Consider the following 15,745-nt stretch of genomic DNA (forward strand, 5'->3'; position numbering starts at 1 on the left):
CTTGTACAACCCGCAGTTGTCTGGTTTCTGTTTCTGTTCTGTTTCCCTTTCGTTTCGTTTCGTTTTTGGCCAAATAAAAAGTTTGTTGAGAACATTGGCAAATGTTTGTTTTAGAAAACGGGAAAATGCTTCCAGTGGTTGCGACATCATTATCGTTATCGTAATCATCATTTACATGATGATTACAATTAACATCATCATTATTATCATCGTCATCGTCATCTTCATCAGAGTTGAATTGTTTTGTATTTGTCTTTGTCTCGTTCATTGGCTTCCTTCGTTTTCTAAGCTTATTGCTTCTGCTTCTGGTGCTTGTTTTTGTACTGCTTTTCCTTATTTTTTATTTAATTCTAGAATTGTTGAAAATACTCTACGTTATACGTGGATTTTTAGCTAATAGATTGATTTGCACTAGCTATAATTTGGGGTCTAATTTAAATAATATTAAAATGGTAATATAATTATAATAATATAATAATTATATATAATATTATATTTAAAATTAATATAATATGAAAACATACTGTTAAATAGGCGATTAGAAAAAGATTTGAAAATTTATTGTTCTTAAGCAGAGATAATTGAATAAAAAAAATAAAACTAAAAAACTAAATAAAAATAAAATTAAAACAATTCTTAAATAGTGGCAAAACTATGGAATTTATAGGGGTTTAATTTTAAAATGAAATAAAGAAATAAAGATATATAAATATAATATATAATATATGTATATAATATGTAAATATCTCAGCAATGAATGGACATTTTTTATTAAGACGATTGTTTTCGATTTGTCATAACATTTTATAATTTTGAACTGAGAAAACTGAAGAACTGAACTCATGAAGGAGGATAATGACCTAATGGGAGGAAGCTACCAAACCGATAGCACATATACAGCGATAACAAACGATAGCACACATATGTATGTATATGCAGATGGTAGCAAAGAAAGTGCATTTCCATTGCCAACATATTGATGAATGATTCGTGGCGGCTCCACTGCTTGTTAGGGTTTGCCTCCTTGTTTGTGCTCCATCGTCATCGTCATCGTCGTTTGCTACTCGTACTTTTGCGTAGTTTTGTTTATTTTATTTGGTTTGCTTTGTTTTATTTTTGTTTATTTTTGTTTGATTTACGTACCCCAGAACCTCTCCCCCCCGCATCCACAAAGTCACACTACACATCCCCACTACGAACCCCAACGAAACCCAGACCAGGCTCGGCAGAGCCACCTTAGAGCCACAACCCACCGACCCACCTCGAATTGTTGGCCTGTCGCCGTGTTTTGTTTTACTTTTGCTGCTTCTCCTCCTTTTTTCTTTGCCTTCAGTGGGGTGGGTGGTGAGGAGTTTGCCAGAGTTTGCTGTTGTTTTTTCCATTTCCCCCTGCCCACTCAGCTTTTTTGTTTTCTTCTATTTAATTTTGTTTTATTTTTTTGCCTCCTCTCTTTTCTTGTTTTGTTGTTTTTTGTGTAGGTGTATTGACTTAAAGTTTGTTATACTTCTTTGCCTTTTGTCTTTCAGGTTCTCCAGGTTCAATTTCTACTCTCTCTCTCTCTCTCTCTCTCTGTTCTACCACTGCTTCCTCTTCTTGCATTTCTTCAGCTTTTTCCACCTCTTGTTATTGTGGAAGGAAACGCCTTCGAAACATTTCAGTGTTTGCTCTTTGGGTTGGTTTCTGAGGGGCCCGGTGGGCGGTTCAAAGTAGAGAAATTCCCCAAGTTTGTACTGGGCGGGTTTTCTTTTATTTTGTTGTTGTTGTTGTTGGAACTTTCAGTGCTAACATCGGACATTGGATGACCGGCCGAACATCCATAGGGCTACTTAATCGAAAACAACTGAAATATTTATCGAGTTAAGTTTGCACTGGGACACGGGTAATACTTAAACTTTTGTGCCAAGTAGTTCCCAAGGATTACGATGCGTGGTGTAGAGTACCCTCTACAGAATTATGGATCTTGCACATACCTGTAATGAGGTTTATTATATTTACTAGATTTTTTAAACACACAATCCGTTCAGTACTCTTAAAATAAATTAGATCCGGGCAGAAGATTAAAGCTAGAGAATTAAAATTAAATAATTAAAATTAAAGAACTTTCATTATATAAAATATATAATAATAAAGGATACTTTCATACGATCATTCTCTTTGAATAAATTCAACGTTTAGAAACGTTCAAAAAGTACACTTATAATTTGTATTCAAAAATGTGTGTACAACATTTTTAGACCCTAAATCAAGAAATTTCAAAAATTATTCAAAAATTTAATCCGCCAAAAACGAGATGAGCCGAACCAGGAACTGGTCTCGGGCTAAGCCTCACCTTCCCAGGGATAACTTAAAGACGGAGGCGGGCATAAGGGCCACCAAATTTCCAGCAATAATTGATCCGGAGGTTGCTTAATTTGTAGTAAATATTTATATATATTTTTAAAATTATTATTTACAGTGTGGCCCCGTTTCAATGGCGATGATCATAAGCTGGGAGTATGCTAGGATTTGGCTGCGTGAACGCGATGCGAATGTAGCGCAACACGAGCAGGCGGCCAAACCCAAGACTGTGAATAATGACTTCGAGTGGTGGCTGAAGCTTCACAAGACCAACAAGCGGTTCTGCAAAATTAAATGAAGATCGTAGCTCGAAAAATTTCCGAACAATTTAGTAAACAAAAAAGGCAAAATTCAAATGGTACACAGCAAAAATAAAACCAACTAAACTACTGGAAAAATGATTACAAAAAAACTTTTAATCCACAAAAGCATGACCATTCAATTAGATGGCTGTTTACGTCCTGGCATAAAGCTATACGAATTTATGCACTGATATTCTGATTAATCTGCAGCCACTCCACTGGGATCCTATGTTTCAGCCAACGTACTGCCACGAGGCATCCTCCTGCTTGTCCAATACGCGCAAGGGTCCGATGTTGGTCACCAATTTCTTGGACAGCTGTGGATCTCTGTTGAGAGAGTATTGCTAGGGCTTAATTACTTCAGCTTGAGCCGTGCTGGTGCCAGCCAATATGTGCTTTAATGCTGCTTCTGCAACTCCTCCAAAAATGATTCTGCAATCGATTGAGTTTCCCTTTAGAATTTAAACAAAATTGTAACTGTCGCTTTTTCCAGCATGATCTAAAATAAAGCTCTTTAGTTGATACTCAAACCACAATTGCGATTTAGCTGGTTCTGTTGCTGGCTAAGCAAAAAGCTTTTCTTTTGTCTTGGAAAATGGAGTTGCAAAACTTTTGTTGTTTGTTCTTGGGTAGGGTAACGGCAGCCGTGTGCGGATTTTGTTTAGCAAAGGTCAGACATTAGACATATCAACAGCTTGTTGGCCTTCTAAGATGTGGGTTCAACTAATTAGGCTGTTACTTGTTAACCTTTGGCTAGGGAGTGACTAGAAACGTCTTAGGGGGGATATTAATCGTAGGATGATGCACATATATTATCTCAGTTGAATATGATTTTATATAGTTGGAAGTAAAAATTATGAAACAAGAAATGAGAGATAATAGTCTTCTTTTTCTTAATTAAATTTTATTAAATTAATCTGTGTTTATTTTAAAAACTGAAAATGATTTATGTAACATGAATTGAAAATACTCGATTAAATTTATGCACATATGACTGCCATATCGTCAGTTTTAAATGGTACAAGAAAACAATCATGTATTTGTTTTCCTTTTCCATCAATATGTTGCATTAATCTCTTTTTATGTATCAGAAATTCTTCTTCCTTTCGCTTTCTTTGTTTTTTTTTTTTGCCATATGTCAGCCTTTAATGACACTATAAGCCATTGCGAATTATATGTTCAGTGTTTCTTTTGCATGGATACGTTTAAATATTCTGTTTGAAGACATCATAAGGTCCTTCCTACGCCCCAAACTCAATTTCCTGCCATATGTCTGCTCCATAACCTCTTCCTCGAACAGCTGTTTGGAGCTTCAGCCGGCAACAACCGTTTGAAACACCCACGAAAAGCTTCTGCTCCTTGGGGCCCTCATACAGGTTGCAGGCTGCTGCCCAGAAAAAGCACTCAAATAACGATGATGAGCTGCTCCCACTCAAACTCTCACTCCCACTCTCTCCCCTACACTCAGTGCTCAGTGCTCACCTTTTGAAACGCGCTCTCTCTCTCTCTCTCTCGTTCGCTCGCTCACCCACAAGCACAGGAATTTGCATGCAATTTTTCGTGCTCTCTCCTCTCTCCACATTGGCTCCCACTGGCTCTCTCGCTCCCACGCTTCTCGTGTGCTGTGTGCCTGTCGCTCGTTTCGCTCATTTTGTCCATCGGTAAGCTTTGCAGTGGCAAGCAGCAGCAACGGCAGCGGCAGCAGCAGCAGCAGCGGCTATCGTGCCTCATTTTCCATGGCGGCGGCGTCAATCAAACGTTTGCCGCGTTTGCAGTCGGTTGTCGCAACGGTTTTTACCTCCTCCGGATCGCATGTGCAAATAGTGGGCGGTCCGTTCGTTTCGGCCACTACGTCATAATCGTAATCGACATCGTCATCGTGCTGTTTCGTTACCGTATTTTACCGTTATAAGCACAGCACCCCATGTCGTGTTTCGTTATATTAACCGTTACAGCGCGCATAAAGCGATAAAGCCAGCAAACACACACAAAAATTGCAAACTTGTTACGCATTTTATAAGGTTTTTCCGCAACAACAACAACAAAAAAAGACGAAAAAACAAAAACAAAAAAAATAAGAAAAGAGAAAACCAAACAATAACAAAATACGTTTCGTGTTCGCGCGCGCGTGTTTGTTGTATGTGTGTGTGTGTGTGCTGTGTTTACGTATGTAGGTGTGTGTGTATGTGTGTGTGAGTGCAAATTCCAAAAGAAAAAGGAAAAAGTAAAAGCATAGAAACACACTAAAACGAAGAAAACAAAAAAAAAAGAAAGAAAGAAGGAAAAAAAAACACACCGTTTTTACACAGTGCATTTGAAAGTAAGTCAAAGAGTGGGTTTTGTGCCTATATATGCATGTGTGTGTGTGCGCTAGCATATGCTGGAATTTTATGTTTTTACAACAATTTATGATGTTTTTTGGTTAGAAATTGCATGCATTACTCTTTGCATGCTAGGTTCTATGATTTCGAGTGGTTTTATTGCACTAAAAGTGCCCAAAAAGTGCCGCAATATGTTAGCTTTACACACACACACACACACACATAGACATAGCCATAGACACACAGGCATATGCAGACACAGATAGTCGTAGCAGAGACTCCGGCTAACTGTTGTCTGTGCACGAGTGGGTGTGGGTGAATTGGCAATAGTTGTTATTGCAGCGGCAGTTGCGGTTTTGTGTCCCAGCTGTTTGTTAAATCAAAGATGATGCAAAATCTAAGAAACGATCCTTAAGGAATCCATAAAGCAATGTCTGTCTTCCTACACCCTTTTGTCTCATACAGAGCCGAGGGCCCCGATGCTAGCGCTCCGTACAATTAAATTTAATATTATTTCATAATATTAATAAATAAAATAAATAATAAATGTCTGTCTATCTTTCTGGCTGTTTCGCAGCTAGTACACGTGCTAAAGTCTTGCAGAAGACTGCAGAGCTTTATTATTAATTTTTTAATATTTAATATTTTTTTTAAATTTAATATAATATAATATTTTTTATATTTAATAAATGTTCTTTTCTTTGCCACTGCCAAATGGAATTAAAACAGTAGCCCAAAATCAACCAATGTCTCTTGCAGTGTGTCAAAACATTCGGTTCGCTAAAAAATTACTTCTTCTTTTTTTTATCGTTGTTGCTGCCACAAAACGTAGCAAGTAGTCGTAGCAGCAGCAGCAATAATAATGGCAAAAACAAGTGCAGTCAGCAAAACCAACTTAACCAGTCAACCAGCGTGTGTTGCACTGCACTGCACTCCTCTCTCTCTCTCTGTCTGTTGCTGCCACTCTGCATCTGGCTCGGTCGTTGCATGGTCAGGGCTTCGCTTCTTGGACTGCTTTTGGCTTCACGCCGCCTCTCTCTCTCTCACTCACTCTCTCTGTCTCTTCAGCTGTGCCTCTCGCGAAAAGCAAAGCAAAACTCAGTCGACACTTGTCGCGCCTTTTGAGTGTCTTTTCCCCACTGGCTAGTGCCCCAATCCCCTCCCCCCAAACACTTCTCTCTGCCAATGCCATCTGCTTCTTTCTGTCTTTTGGCATTTGGGTTTTCTCTACTCACCCCACACTACTACCCCCCCCACCAAGTTGGCTTACATTGAAAGCTTTTGCGAGTTTCGTTCGATTTCCATTTGCTTTTAATTGCATTTATGCATTTTTAATCGAGTTTGACTTTGGTGAGCTTTTTTTTTGTTGCCCGCAGCGGCCATATGCTCAAGCAACTACGACTCGTTTCGGCTCCAGGGGGCTTTCTCTCAGTTCCAAAGACAAGTTTCCGTCTCGTCTGCCATTTTCGCACAAAGTTTTCTAATTGGCCTTGACGACGTCTTAGGGTTTAGGGTTTGCCTCACAGCCTCACAGCCTCTAGCTTTTAGCTGAGGCGAAAACTGTAACGCGAATTTGTGTGCGTCGTAAATGGATAATTTATTTGCAATTATAATTCAGTTCATTAAAGTTAATTGAATTAAGGGCTGGAAAAGTACATGTAAATATCCAACAGAGTAGTGCAAATGGATGGGTGTGGAGATAATAGAATGCTACTGAAGGCCACTCCTTCGGGAGTACAGATTTTAAAGTACTCGGCAGCGTCTATTTTTAGCAGAGTTGTCAGGGTATTTTGGGTGGAATTAAGGCACAGGAAATATTGCGAAAAATATCGACCAAAACTAACTCAATATGGAACCAGCCTTGGGGTTACAAAATTAAAATTAATTGTTCAATAAAAGCCACATCTAAAATCTCAATATGGCAACAGCTTTGGTTTAAAATTAACTTTTCAGTTTTCTGCAATGCACGTAAATATTTCTCAATCATAAATCAATTAAAAAATATCCCAGTTTTATTCGGAAAATTATATACATACATGTATGTATGTGTGAAAAAGTAGACATAAAACTTTCAATATGGAAGCAAATTTATGTTTGGGATAATAAAATTCATCCCCCAATTTGTTTGCATTTCTTGAGGGAAATTTTACTTTTTCTTCATTTTTTTTGGAAGTGTTTTTTAGGCTTAAAACTATAGCTACAGTATGCCAAAATATCCACCTAAAATAGGGCGTAAATATGCTCGTTCCAGCGAGATGTCAGTCTAAACAGCTGCCCATTTTCCTATTTAAAATCCATTCTCAACCAACACCGGAACTTTAAATTTTCCACGCAACACGCACATTTTAGGAACATTTTCGTTCAACTTTCCGGCAACAGCTGTTGCATCCTAAACAAACATTTGTGCCCCGTACCTTGTGCCCACAGCCAAACCCCAACTTAACCCATTTGAAAGCTCAATCAAAGCCACAGCCACCAACACCCCATTGTAGCTCAGCCCTTAAATTAAAAGGAAAAAAAAAGACTTTCCAACTTGACATATGTTTATCTGCTAATCATGGAAATTGCGATGCGGTGTTGCACAAATAAATAAAAAAAAATATTTAACTAGAAAACCTCATAAAAGAAGAGCCACAGGGGAAGAAGGGGGAATTGGCAAAACAGCTTTTCTGGCGAACACACAACACACACTCGTACTGGTATGATAGGGTAGGGTGGGGTAGGAACTGGGTGGCACCATATGCCAAAAAGCCAAAAACCAAAAATCGCACACAACAAAATTGCTGAAAGAGAAAAGCGAACCTAAGCAGGCGGCTTTGTCATTTCATTGTCTGGCCACGCGCGCATCGCCGGCAACCAGGCAAGGTCCTTTTGTATAGATAGCATGGATATACGGGTGTGCACACACACGTACAATATAATTCCCCACTGGTCTCCGGGGGTATCCTGCTATGTATGCCAGTATGCCGAAAAAAGAAAAGGACAAGACATAACTTTGCTCGCTTTGAGTCTGACTCTTACGCAGCCACCCACGCAGCCACACACACACACACACCCACCCGCCCAGTGGGAGTACTACCCATCCATCCACGTGCCCCAACATTTACCTTGTTGTGCCCGTGCCCGTGCCAGTGCCAGCGCCCCCCCACACCCAATGTTGTCATTCAAACATTTGTTGCACTCTTCGTGGGTAACTCAACACGCGCTCGTGTGCGCCTCGTAGTTCCACCACACTATAGCGCCTCTCTTTTGCCCATCTCTCGCTGTCTCTCCATCTATTTATCACTCTCTCTGTCTTGCCGCTCTGTTTACATTGCATTTGCCGTGCGTTGCTCTCGCGCTGTAACCCGAAGCCGGTCCGACGTCATCGCAAAGGTCAAAGCAAAAATGAAGAGGAGAACATTACGAAAAGTACTAGAAAGAAAGTAGGGGAGGCTTGTATCGAAGTTGTAGATACCCTACGGTGGGATATAGTTAGCAGATCTTCAAAGTTCTTGAATGATTATAAAGAAAATAAACTACTAGTTGGAAAGGATAAAATGACAGCGATTTGTTTTACGATAAGAGCATTATGTTGCAAAGCAGATGCTTGTGCTACAGAGACTTTCTACCATATGGAAGCTATTTAATATATTTTATATGTATATTTTATATATATAATAAATAAATAAAATAAATAAATAATTAATATATATATAATAAATAAGAATAACAAGAATAAGGATATATATTCTCCATACAATCTTCCTTTTTCTGGCTAACCAAAACTGTGACCCAAATGAGAATACCCTTCCTCGCAGGGGTATGCCAAAAAACCGACTGGCATCAAAGCTTTTTGCAAAGTCAGTGGGAGGTGAAGTGTGTTGTGGCCTCGCGGTGTGGCACCGTGTGTAGTGTGGTGTGGTGTGGTGTGGTGTGGTGTAGTGTGGTGTTCAAGTGTGGTATAGTGTGGTGAAGTGTCCTGTAACGGGGCTGAGCGTGAATGTGTGGGCGTCTGGTTGGCGTAGGTGGGTTAAATGTCCAACCATATGGTCAATGCACGGAGAAAATTGGCACTGGGCGGACGGAGGGGACGCTTCATTTGGTTTTCAAATTGAATAGGAAGCGTCGCGACATTGTCGGGGCGGCGTGGCATGCCCTTCTTGGCCGTTGTCCTGCTTTTACCCCAAGGGGTCCCTGCAGTTTGAAGATTTGTCGTCCCACGCTAATTGAGACATTTGTCAACTTGCGTAAATGAGCAATCATTTCTCAAAAGAAGAGACTCTACTGCTGCTGCTGCTGCCTGGGGGGACTCAAAGAAGGAGAAACAAAGTAATAAGGAAATATGCAACAATTTCTGATTGAAATTTTGTAATTAAAATGAATATCCTTTGTGTGGGGCAACTTAAATTTGATTGGGGAAATTAAATTGTTTTTGGGGGAAATTTGTCATTTTGTCTCACTACCAAAATGGTTGGTTGTGTTCGTTTGCCTTTTCTGGAGATTTTTCTGCACCAAGTTTAAAGTTCTGAATAAACTGAGGCCACAAACTGACTTAAATATTGTTTAAAAATTATATTTTTAAGTTCCATTATTATTTAATTATTTATTTGTGACTATTGCGTCAAAGAAACAAAATTTAAGCAAAACAAAACGGACAATTTTAGTGACTTAATGGCTGGGTTCACATCGGATCAAATCTGGCTAATATATGATAGAAGTTGGGCTACTTTTGTTGCTGTTGTCAAGGCTTAATGTTGTGTTTTTGTAAGCTGGGTTATAGAGTGGTTTATAGAGTGGTTTATAGATTGGTTTATAGAGTGTTCTAATTGGCATAATTGCAGCGGTCTTTTGACTACTTGACACCCTTGGGTTTCGAGCATATTTTGATTTCGGACGGCACTAAAGTAATGATCGAGGTTTGAGAATCGTCAGACAATTTCTTAATTGTATCTGTCAACTTGAGTTGTTTCTTAGCGGACTTGCCCTCCGATTTGGCTACCTTCTTCTCCTTTTTAGGCTTCAGCTTGGACTCGGCTTTGTCGGGCATGTCCAGTGCTTGCATTTCGCTCATCAGCGTCTCAAAGGTCATCGGCACCATGTAGTAACGCCCTATAGAGTAGATTCTTTTAATTGTGAGCACATATTGTTGAATTTGATTTACTTACCATCCATTTTCTGTAGGAAACCCAAACGCTTGCCCATTTCGAGGGTCTGCTTAACGGGCTCCTTGATATCTTCCTCTGGCAGATCGGTGTGCGTCGATATGGTGTTCACAATCTGACGCAGTGTTGCTGGTATCTTCAGCAGCTGCAGCGTGTGCACAATTATGGCACCATTAAAGTTCGGCATGTTTTTTGGGTGTTCCTATTTCTATTGATTTTGTGTGTGACTGTTTGTCAAGGAAAATGATTCAATGAATGATAACTTTAGGCTCGATAGCTCGGTTGTGCTGTTAGGTTAAAAGTGAATGCAAGTGAAATTTTTGAGTGACTTGCTTGGATTGGAAAATATTTGGTATGAGATATATATTTTGACGAAATATTATCAATACCTAAGTTACCTTGTCATCTACTTTAAGTATTTGTAAGAATTCGTATAAAATGCTATTTAATAATGTTTTAAAATGATTTTTGCGCGTGGCCAAAAACTTTGTATTTTGTTGTTAAATTCTGGGGACCGACAAGGCGAAGAGGCGAAGCCGAATAGTCTCTGTCTTGTATTGAACTGTGTATTTCCTTTTAAGTAATCTTCCTTAGAAGTCTATAGTTCACACACAATCGAACCTATTGAACTTTATTGCATCATCTCCAAAACCTAAAAAAAAATAGAATCACAATTTTCTGAAATATTTCATCAGAAGCCAAACAACCGAAAACAAATTGGTTGGTAACAAGAATTTTCCTTTCACTGACTTGCGTCAAGCGGCTATCGCCTTTACATAATGGAGCGAGTACGGGAGATACGGAGGGGCTGAGAGCGAGTGTTAGCCAGTCCATATCTATCAATAATCCCCAACAAACAAACAAACAAACAAAGAAAAAAAAAAGGAGAGAGAGAGAGAGAGAGAGAGTAAACTTTATCCACAGAACAGTTCAATATTGGCTTCTGATATTTACATCAGGGGACGCCTTTTGTGCTGACGTTTTTCCTGCTGCTGCTGCTCCGGCTGCTCGTCCTTATCAGCGCAGTACAGTTAGTGGAAGCATCTAAAAATAGAATTCATCGCCGCCTACACAAGAGCCAACTCTTTGGTAATCGCACTACGAACGACCGTCTGCCATATGGAGGTTTAATTAAACTGGGGAGAAAAAAAAACACACACACAGACACAGAACACAGAAAACAAAGAGAGAGAGAGAGAGAGAGTTGTTTGTATAGAAGCGAAACAAGGACAAAGTTTTCGGGTGCACATAGGCGAGGCATCAATCATGTTTATAGTGGCAATTAGAGCTTAAACAGCTGTCAAACTTGACTGACAAGTCAAGATGTCATTACTGTTGCATCAGCAGCAGAAGCAGCAGCACCATGAGAATAATGCGTGGATGTTGCAAATTGATATGATGACAGGGCTGAACAAAAAAAGCTTTCATTGAGTTGCAACAACAATATTAATATTATGGCATAAAAACTTTGACAGTTGCAAAACTGCAAGAATAGAGCGGGAGAGAGAGAGAGTGAGAGAGGGCGAGGGAGAGGGGAGGTAGAGTGATGACAGAGCAGCCTTTATGCCGCTGCTTTGCACTCCTGGCCCGTCGCTGTTATTGACAGGCAACGGTAATTTAATCAAAAAGTGTCAGACAGAGTTTGCCATATGGCAGCCATCGAAGCGTTCACGTGACACGCCGCGGCACTCGAACGTCGCTCCAATACGCAATATGGATGTAAAAAATGGCTAAGAAGCATGCGACTACGAGGCAAATAAAACGAATGATTGATACCCTTGTGCTAAGCCAAGGCATAGAATATGAAAAGAATACTTGAAAAGGTTTTCCTGAATCCAGATATTACTCGTGTTTGTGGCAACTGCAATCATGATGGACCCTTTCTTTGCTGTTCATAATATTTTTGATGCTATTTGGGGAAACAGTTCAAAGAAATCCTTATGCCATTCATACCCTTCGTGCCACCGGCAAACGGGTTGTATGCAAAAACGGAAATGGACCCGTGGGCAGCGCATTAAAGTATGCTATGATTTTTGGCTTTAGGGCCACAACAGACGCGTCGCGCGTCACTGCTCTTTTCCGTGTGAATATCCTTGTGTGCGTATGTGTGTGTGTGTGCTGGTTAAATTCTGTTTGATTTCCGTTTTGGATAGAAGCCTAAAAATAGAAACAGCCAAAAAATCAGTTGAAGCTGGGAAGTTCCACAAAAGCCAGAAAGACAGGCCCGAACGAAACGAAAAACGTGGCCCAAAGCGAACATTTATTTAACATGTTTGATGTTTCCCTCGGTTGCTGTAGCATTTTGCCGACTCTGCCCAGACCAAAAAAATCCCGGACTACCCAGGAAATTCGTTTGTTGATTGTTTGGTTTCTGTGCTGCAGATGAAAATACACAAAAATAAAAAACAAAAAACAAAAGGAAAATTCAGGAAAATTTTTTAGCTGCAAATGCCATTTAAAATGCAGTGTAAATATTATTTTAACACTTGTCAGTGTGCCCAAACAAAACATGACTAGATTTTTGTATGCACAAACGAAAGAGAGGGAGCATAGAGCATAGGAGCAGCGACAGACAGACAGACAGAGAGAGAGGGAGAGAGATATATAAGCATAAGGAATTTTTAGAATGACAATTATGTATGACAGACACGCTTCACGCTTATTATTTATGGCAAGGGATAAAACTTAAACTGAGAAAAACGTTGATGCTGAGGTATAATGGTCGATGCTCTACGTTCCACAAGGTGTTGTCTTTGGGTATGCGTTGGTGAAGAGGAAAGAGGAACTGAGATATAAATAGCAAAGGTAGCCAACAAAAAGAAATGCACAGAAAAGAGAATAGATATGTGGTAAATGGAAGGATGTATCATAATAAAGGGATGAAGATGAATCAATTTAAGAAGCATCCATTAATCTAGATTAAGAGTTAAGGGATGCATCATGAAAATAAAATTAACTATCATTTCGTTAGCAACTAAAGGTAGTTGCTGATATTTGATATACATACGATTAAATAGTACGAAATTATGCAGAAATAGATAAAGCATAGATAGGAAATGTCGAAAAATATATATACGTATGTATTTGAATATATTAATAGATATTTATATAGGCTATGGCTGTGATATGATTAGTTCAATGTCAGATGATGGATTACTGGACAGTTAGCGAAAGGAGATAGTCATAAAGATAGATATACAGATTATAGAGCGGGATAAACAGAGGGTTATAAAAATAAATATAAGTATGGTTAGAATGTGGTTAGAAAATATAATAATAGATAGTAATCCAGGTCAATAGTAATCAATCATACTCATAGTAATCAACATAATTTTCTAATTTAAAAAGAGAGGATAGCTCTCTATTTAATTTACAATTTTAGAACCATTTTACATCCATTTTTGAGTCAAGTTTCTGGAAGTGACTTTAACTGTTTTTTAAAGTAAATAAATATTAAAGTTTTTGCTACCAATTCACAAAATTAAAATCTGTATTTATTGAATTCTCCTGACTGCAATTTTCAGAAAAATTTCCTGAATTCAGGAAATTTATTTAAGTTTAATTTGATAATCAAATATTCTCAATTGAACGGACAAACGTTGGCCCATCCGGCCAGACAAATTCACACGACATACGATTTTATATCTTCTTTGACATTTATGCAGAGTCAACAGTGAATGTGACACAGTGGGCCCCAAAGGTATGCGTATATGTAGGGACTACTACATAACTATATGACTGTGACTGTGTGTGATAAACGACATTTTCACCATTTTGACAGTTATACTTGCTGTGTTTTATTCGAAAATATGACCTGCCTTCTGTCCGCTGTCTGGGTATCTCTTTTCTGTGGCACTGTGTCTCCGCTACACTGCTGTCTCCTCTTCAGTTGCCACTGTCTCCTGTCCACTGTCTCCACTGTGTGTGTCCCTTCCGTCTGCTGGTCATGTTTGGTGTGTGTATAAAGAGCATGCAAGTGACAAATTATATGCACAATGGGCAGTGCCAGTGCCCCACAGACTGCCACAGACTGCCACAGACCTCCATACCTCCATCCCCACCCTGCCACATGCCACATTCTCATTTCTCGTAGAGAGCGACAGATGAGTTGTGTGGAAGTGTCAGCATCAGTGTCAGGGCTTTGGCTGGGCTTTTCCCCAACCCCAACCCCAAACCCACAGTAAAATGTTTTATGTCCTGCAACCGAGACATTTCTGCCTTGTATAAAATATGAGTTGCATTCTGCCATAAACTTTGACCTGTTCTACCCTCCAGTACGTGTATACTGCGAAACTCCCTTTGTGTGATGGTTTCACCTCCCTGACTGCAACCATCTCGTATATCACTAATTGCACTTTGTTTATTGTGCTCGTGGTGTATTTTGTGTGCCCGCCCTCTTTCTTCTCCTGTGCACGGCCTTTGTAATTTAGTTTTATGTCAGGGACGTGCTTTCTCAACCAATTGACAAATTTGATATCCTTAGATTGTCAATTTTAATTGACTTGTTTTTTGGGGAGGGGGGTAGGCAGCCAATGAAAAGACAGCTGTTACGGCAAGTAATTTGAACTTTCTTGACATTGCCAAATGCTTAAAGGGAAACACCTGAAGAAGGGTCAGAAAGGTTTGTGTTTTGGATTAAATTTCTTTCAAAATTTCATATTGAAGATCTTGAATTTTTCTTGCTTGATTTTGCTCTGCTTAAGTCATCATATTTTATTGAGTAAAATATCACTAATTTAGGACACTTTGATTTTATCTCAATTTTGACTTCATTTCTTATGCTTGAGACATTTTTGATTTTCCATGAATTTTGATTGAAATTTCTTTGCTTAAAATGTTCTTTGTTTAAGACAGTTTGACTTAGACTTAAGCTTATTTTCTTCGGGTTTACCAAGCGATAAGAGTAAAGCTCTTACACAGTGGAAAGCCAAGCGATGCCTGAAAGTATGCCACGAAGAAAACAAAAAAAAATTATAAAATATTTTTCCGACAGCAACAATTTGTGCTTGTGGCTCTCCTGCTGTGTGCCACCCAACTCCTTGTTTTTTTTGTTTTTGTTGTTTTTGTTCTTTGCTTAAGTCAATTAATTGAAGCCATTTCTTGTGCTTACTTTTTGGAGTGGGGGCTTCATCAACAGCATCATCTACAGAGCTCCACCTCCACCTCCATTGCCAGTGCCCAGTTCTCCAGCTTCAGTGCTGTCCCCAGTCTCCGTCTCCGTCTCCATCTCCAGCTGTCTATTCTGCTTTTTCTTCAGACACATTTCTCCTGGTCTACGGTTGTTGAACGTTTTGCGTCATTTTCATGCGGGCAACTTTTACGCACTTGCGTCTTAATTACTCACACCGTTGGGCCGCCACACAGACAACTCCAGCTCTTGCCATTGTGGTGGCACCATTTCAACCTCTATCCCCGTAGCGCTACCCACTCGTTGTCGCCTTCTGCCACCGCCACCTGCCACCTGCCATTGCCACTGCCACCCCCACCTCACCATGTTTCCATGCCATGTTTGGGCTTAAATCCTTAAGCTCCTTTCACGTTGCTTGCCTGTCTGCAAGCCTCTTTCTACATTTGATTCTGTTTACCCTGTGCCAGGGTATTATCATTCTCTACAGGAGTTTGCAAGCTAAAACATTCTTTA

General features: G+C 39.5%; 3 protein-coding genes across 3 annotated transcripts in view; 2 read left to right on the forward strand and 1 right to left on the reverse strand.

Moving 5' to 3' along the window:
- The first annotated feature begins 2,192 nt into the window (after positions 1-2,192).
- LOC111077783 lies at positions 2,193-2,746 on the forward strand. Its single transcript, XM_022372189.2, has 2 exons — positions 2,193-2,401; positions 2,456-2,746. Exons 1-2 carry the CDS (start codon positions 2,291-2,293, stop codon positions 2,633-2,635), a joined length of 291 nt encoding a protein of 96 aa, XP_022227881.1. The 5' UTR covers positions 2,193-2,290; the 3' UTR covers positions 2,636-2,746.
- A 1,597-nt stretch (positions 2,747-4,343) lies between these two features.
- Positions 4,344-15,745, forward strand: part of LOC111075289 (fibronectin type-III domain-containing protein 3A) — a 140,791-nt gene continuing 129,389 nt past the window's right edge. The window contains exon 1 of the mRNA XM_041593921.1: positions 4,344-4,959. The gene's annotated coding sequence lies outside the window, so the exon portion shown is untranslated. The remainder of the gene's footprint in view (positions 4,960-15,745) is intronic.
- On the reverse strand, positions 9,523-10,381 carry LOC111077774. Its single transcript, XM_022372178.2, has 2 exons — positions 10,108-10,381; positions 9,523-10,051 (listed from the first exon to the last, which is right to left on the reverse strand). Exons 1-2 carry the CDS (start codon positions 10,289-10,291, stop codon positions 9,795-9,797), a joined length of 441 nt encoding a protein of 146 aa, XP_022227870.1. The 5' UTR covers positions 10,292-10,381; the 3' UTR covers positions 9,523-9,794.

This window comes from Drosophila obscura, unplaced genomic scaffold, assembly GCF_018151105.1.
Source record: "Drosophila obscura isolate BZ-5 IFL unplaced genomic scaffold, ASM1815110v1 contig_200, whole genome shotgun sequence".
NCBI classification, from domain to species: Eukaryota; Metazoa; Arthropoda; class Insecta; order Diptera; family Drosophilidae; genus Drosophila; species Drosophila obscura.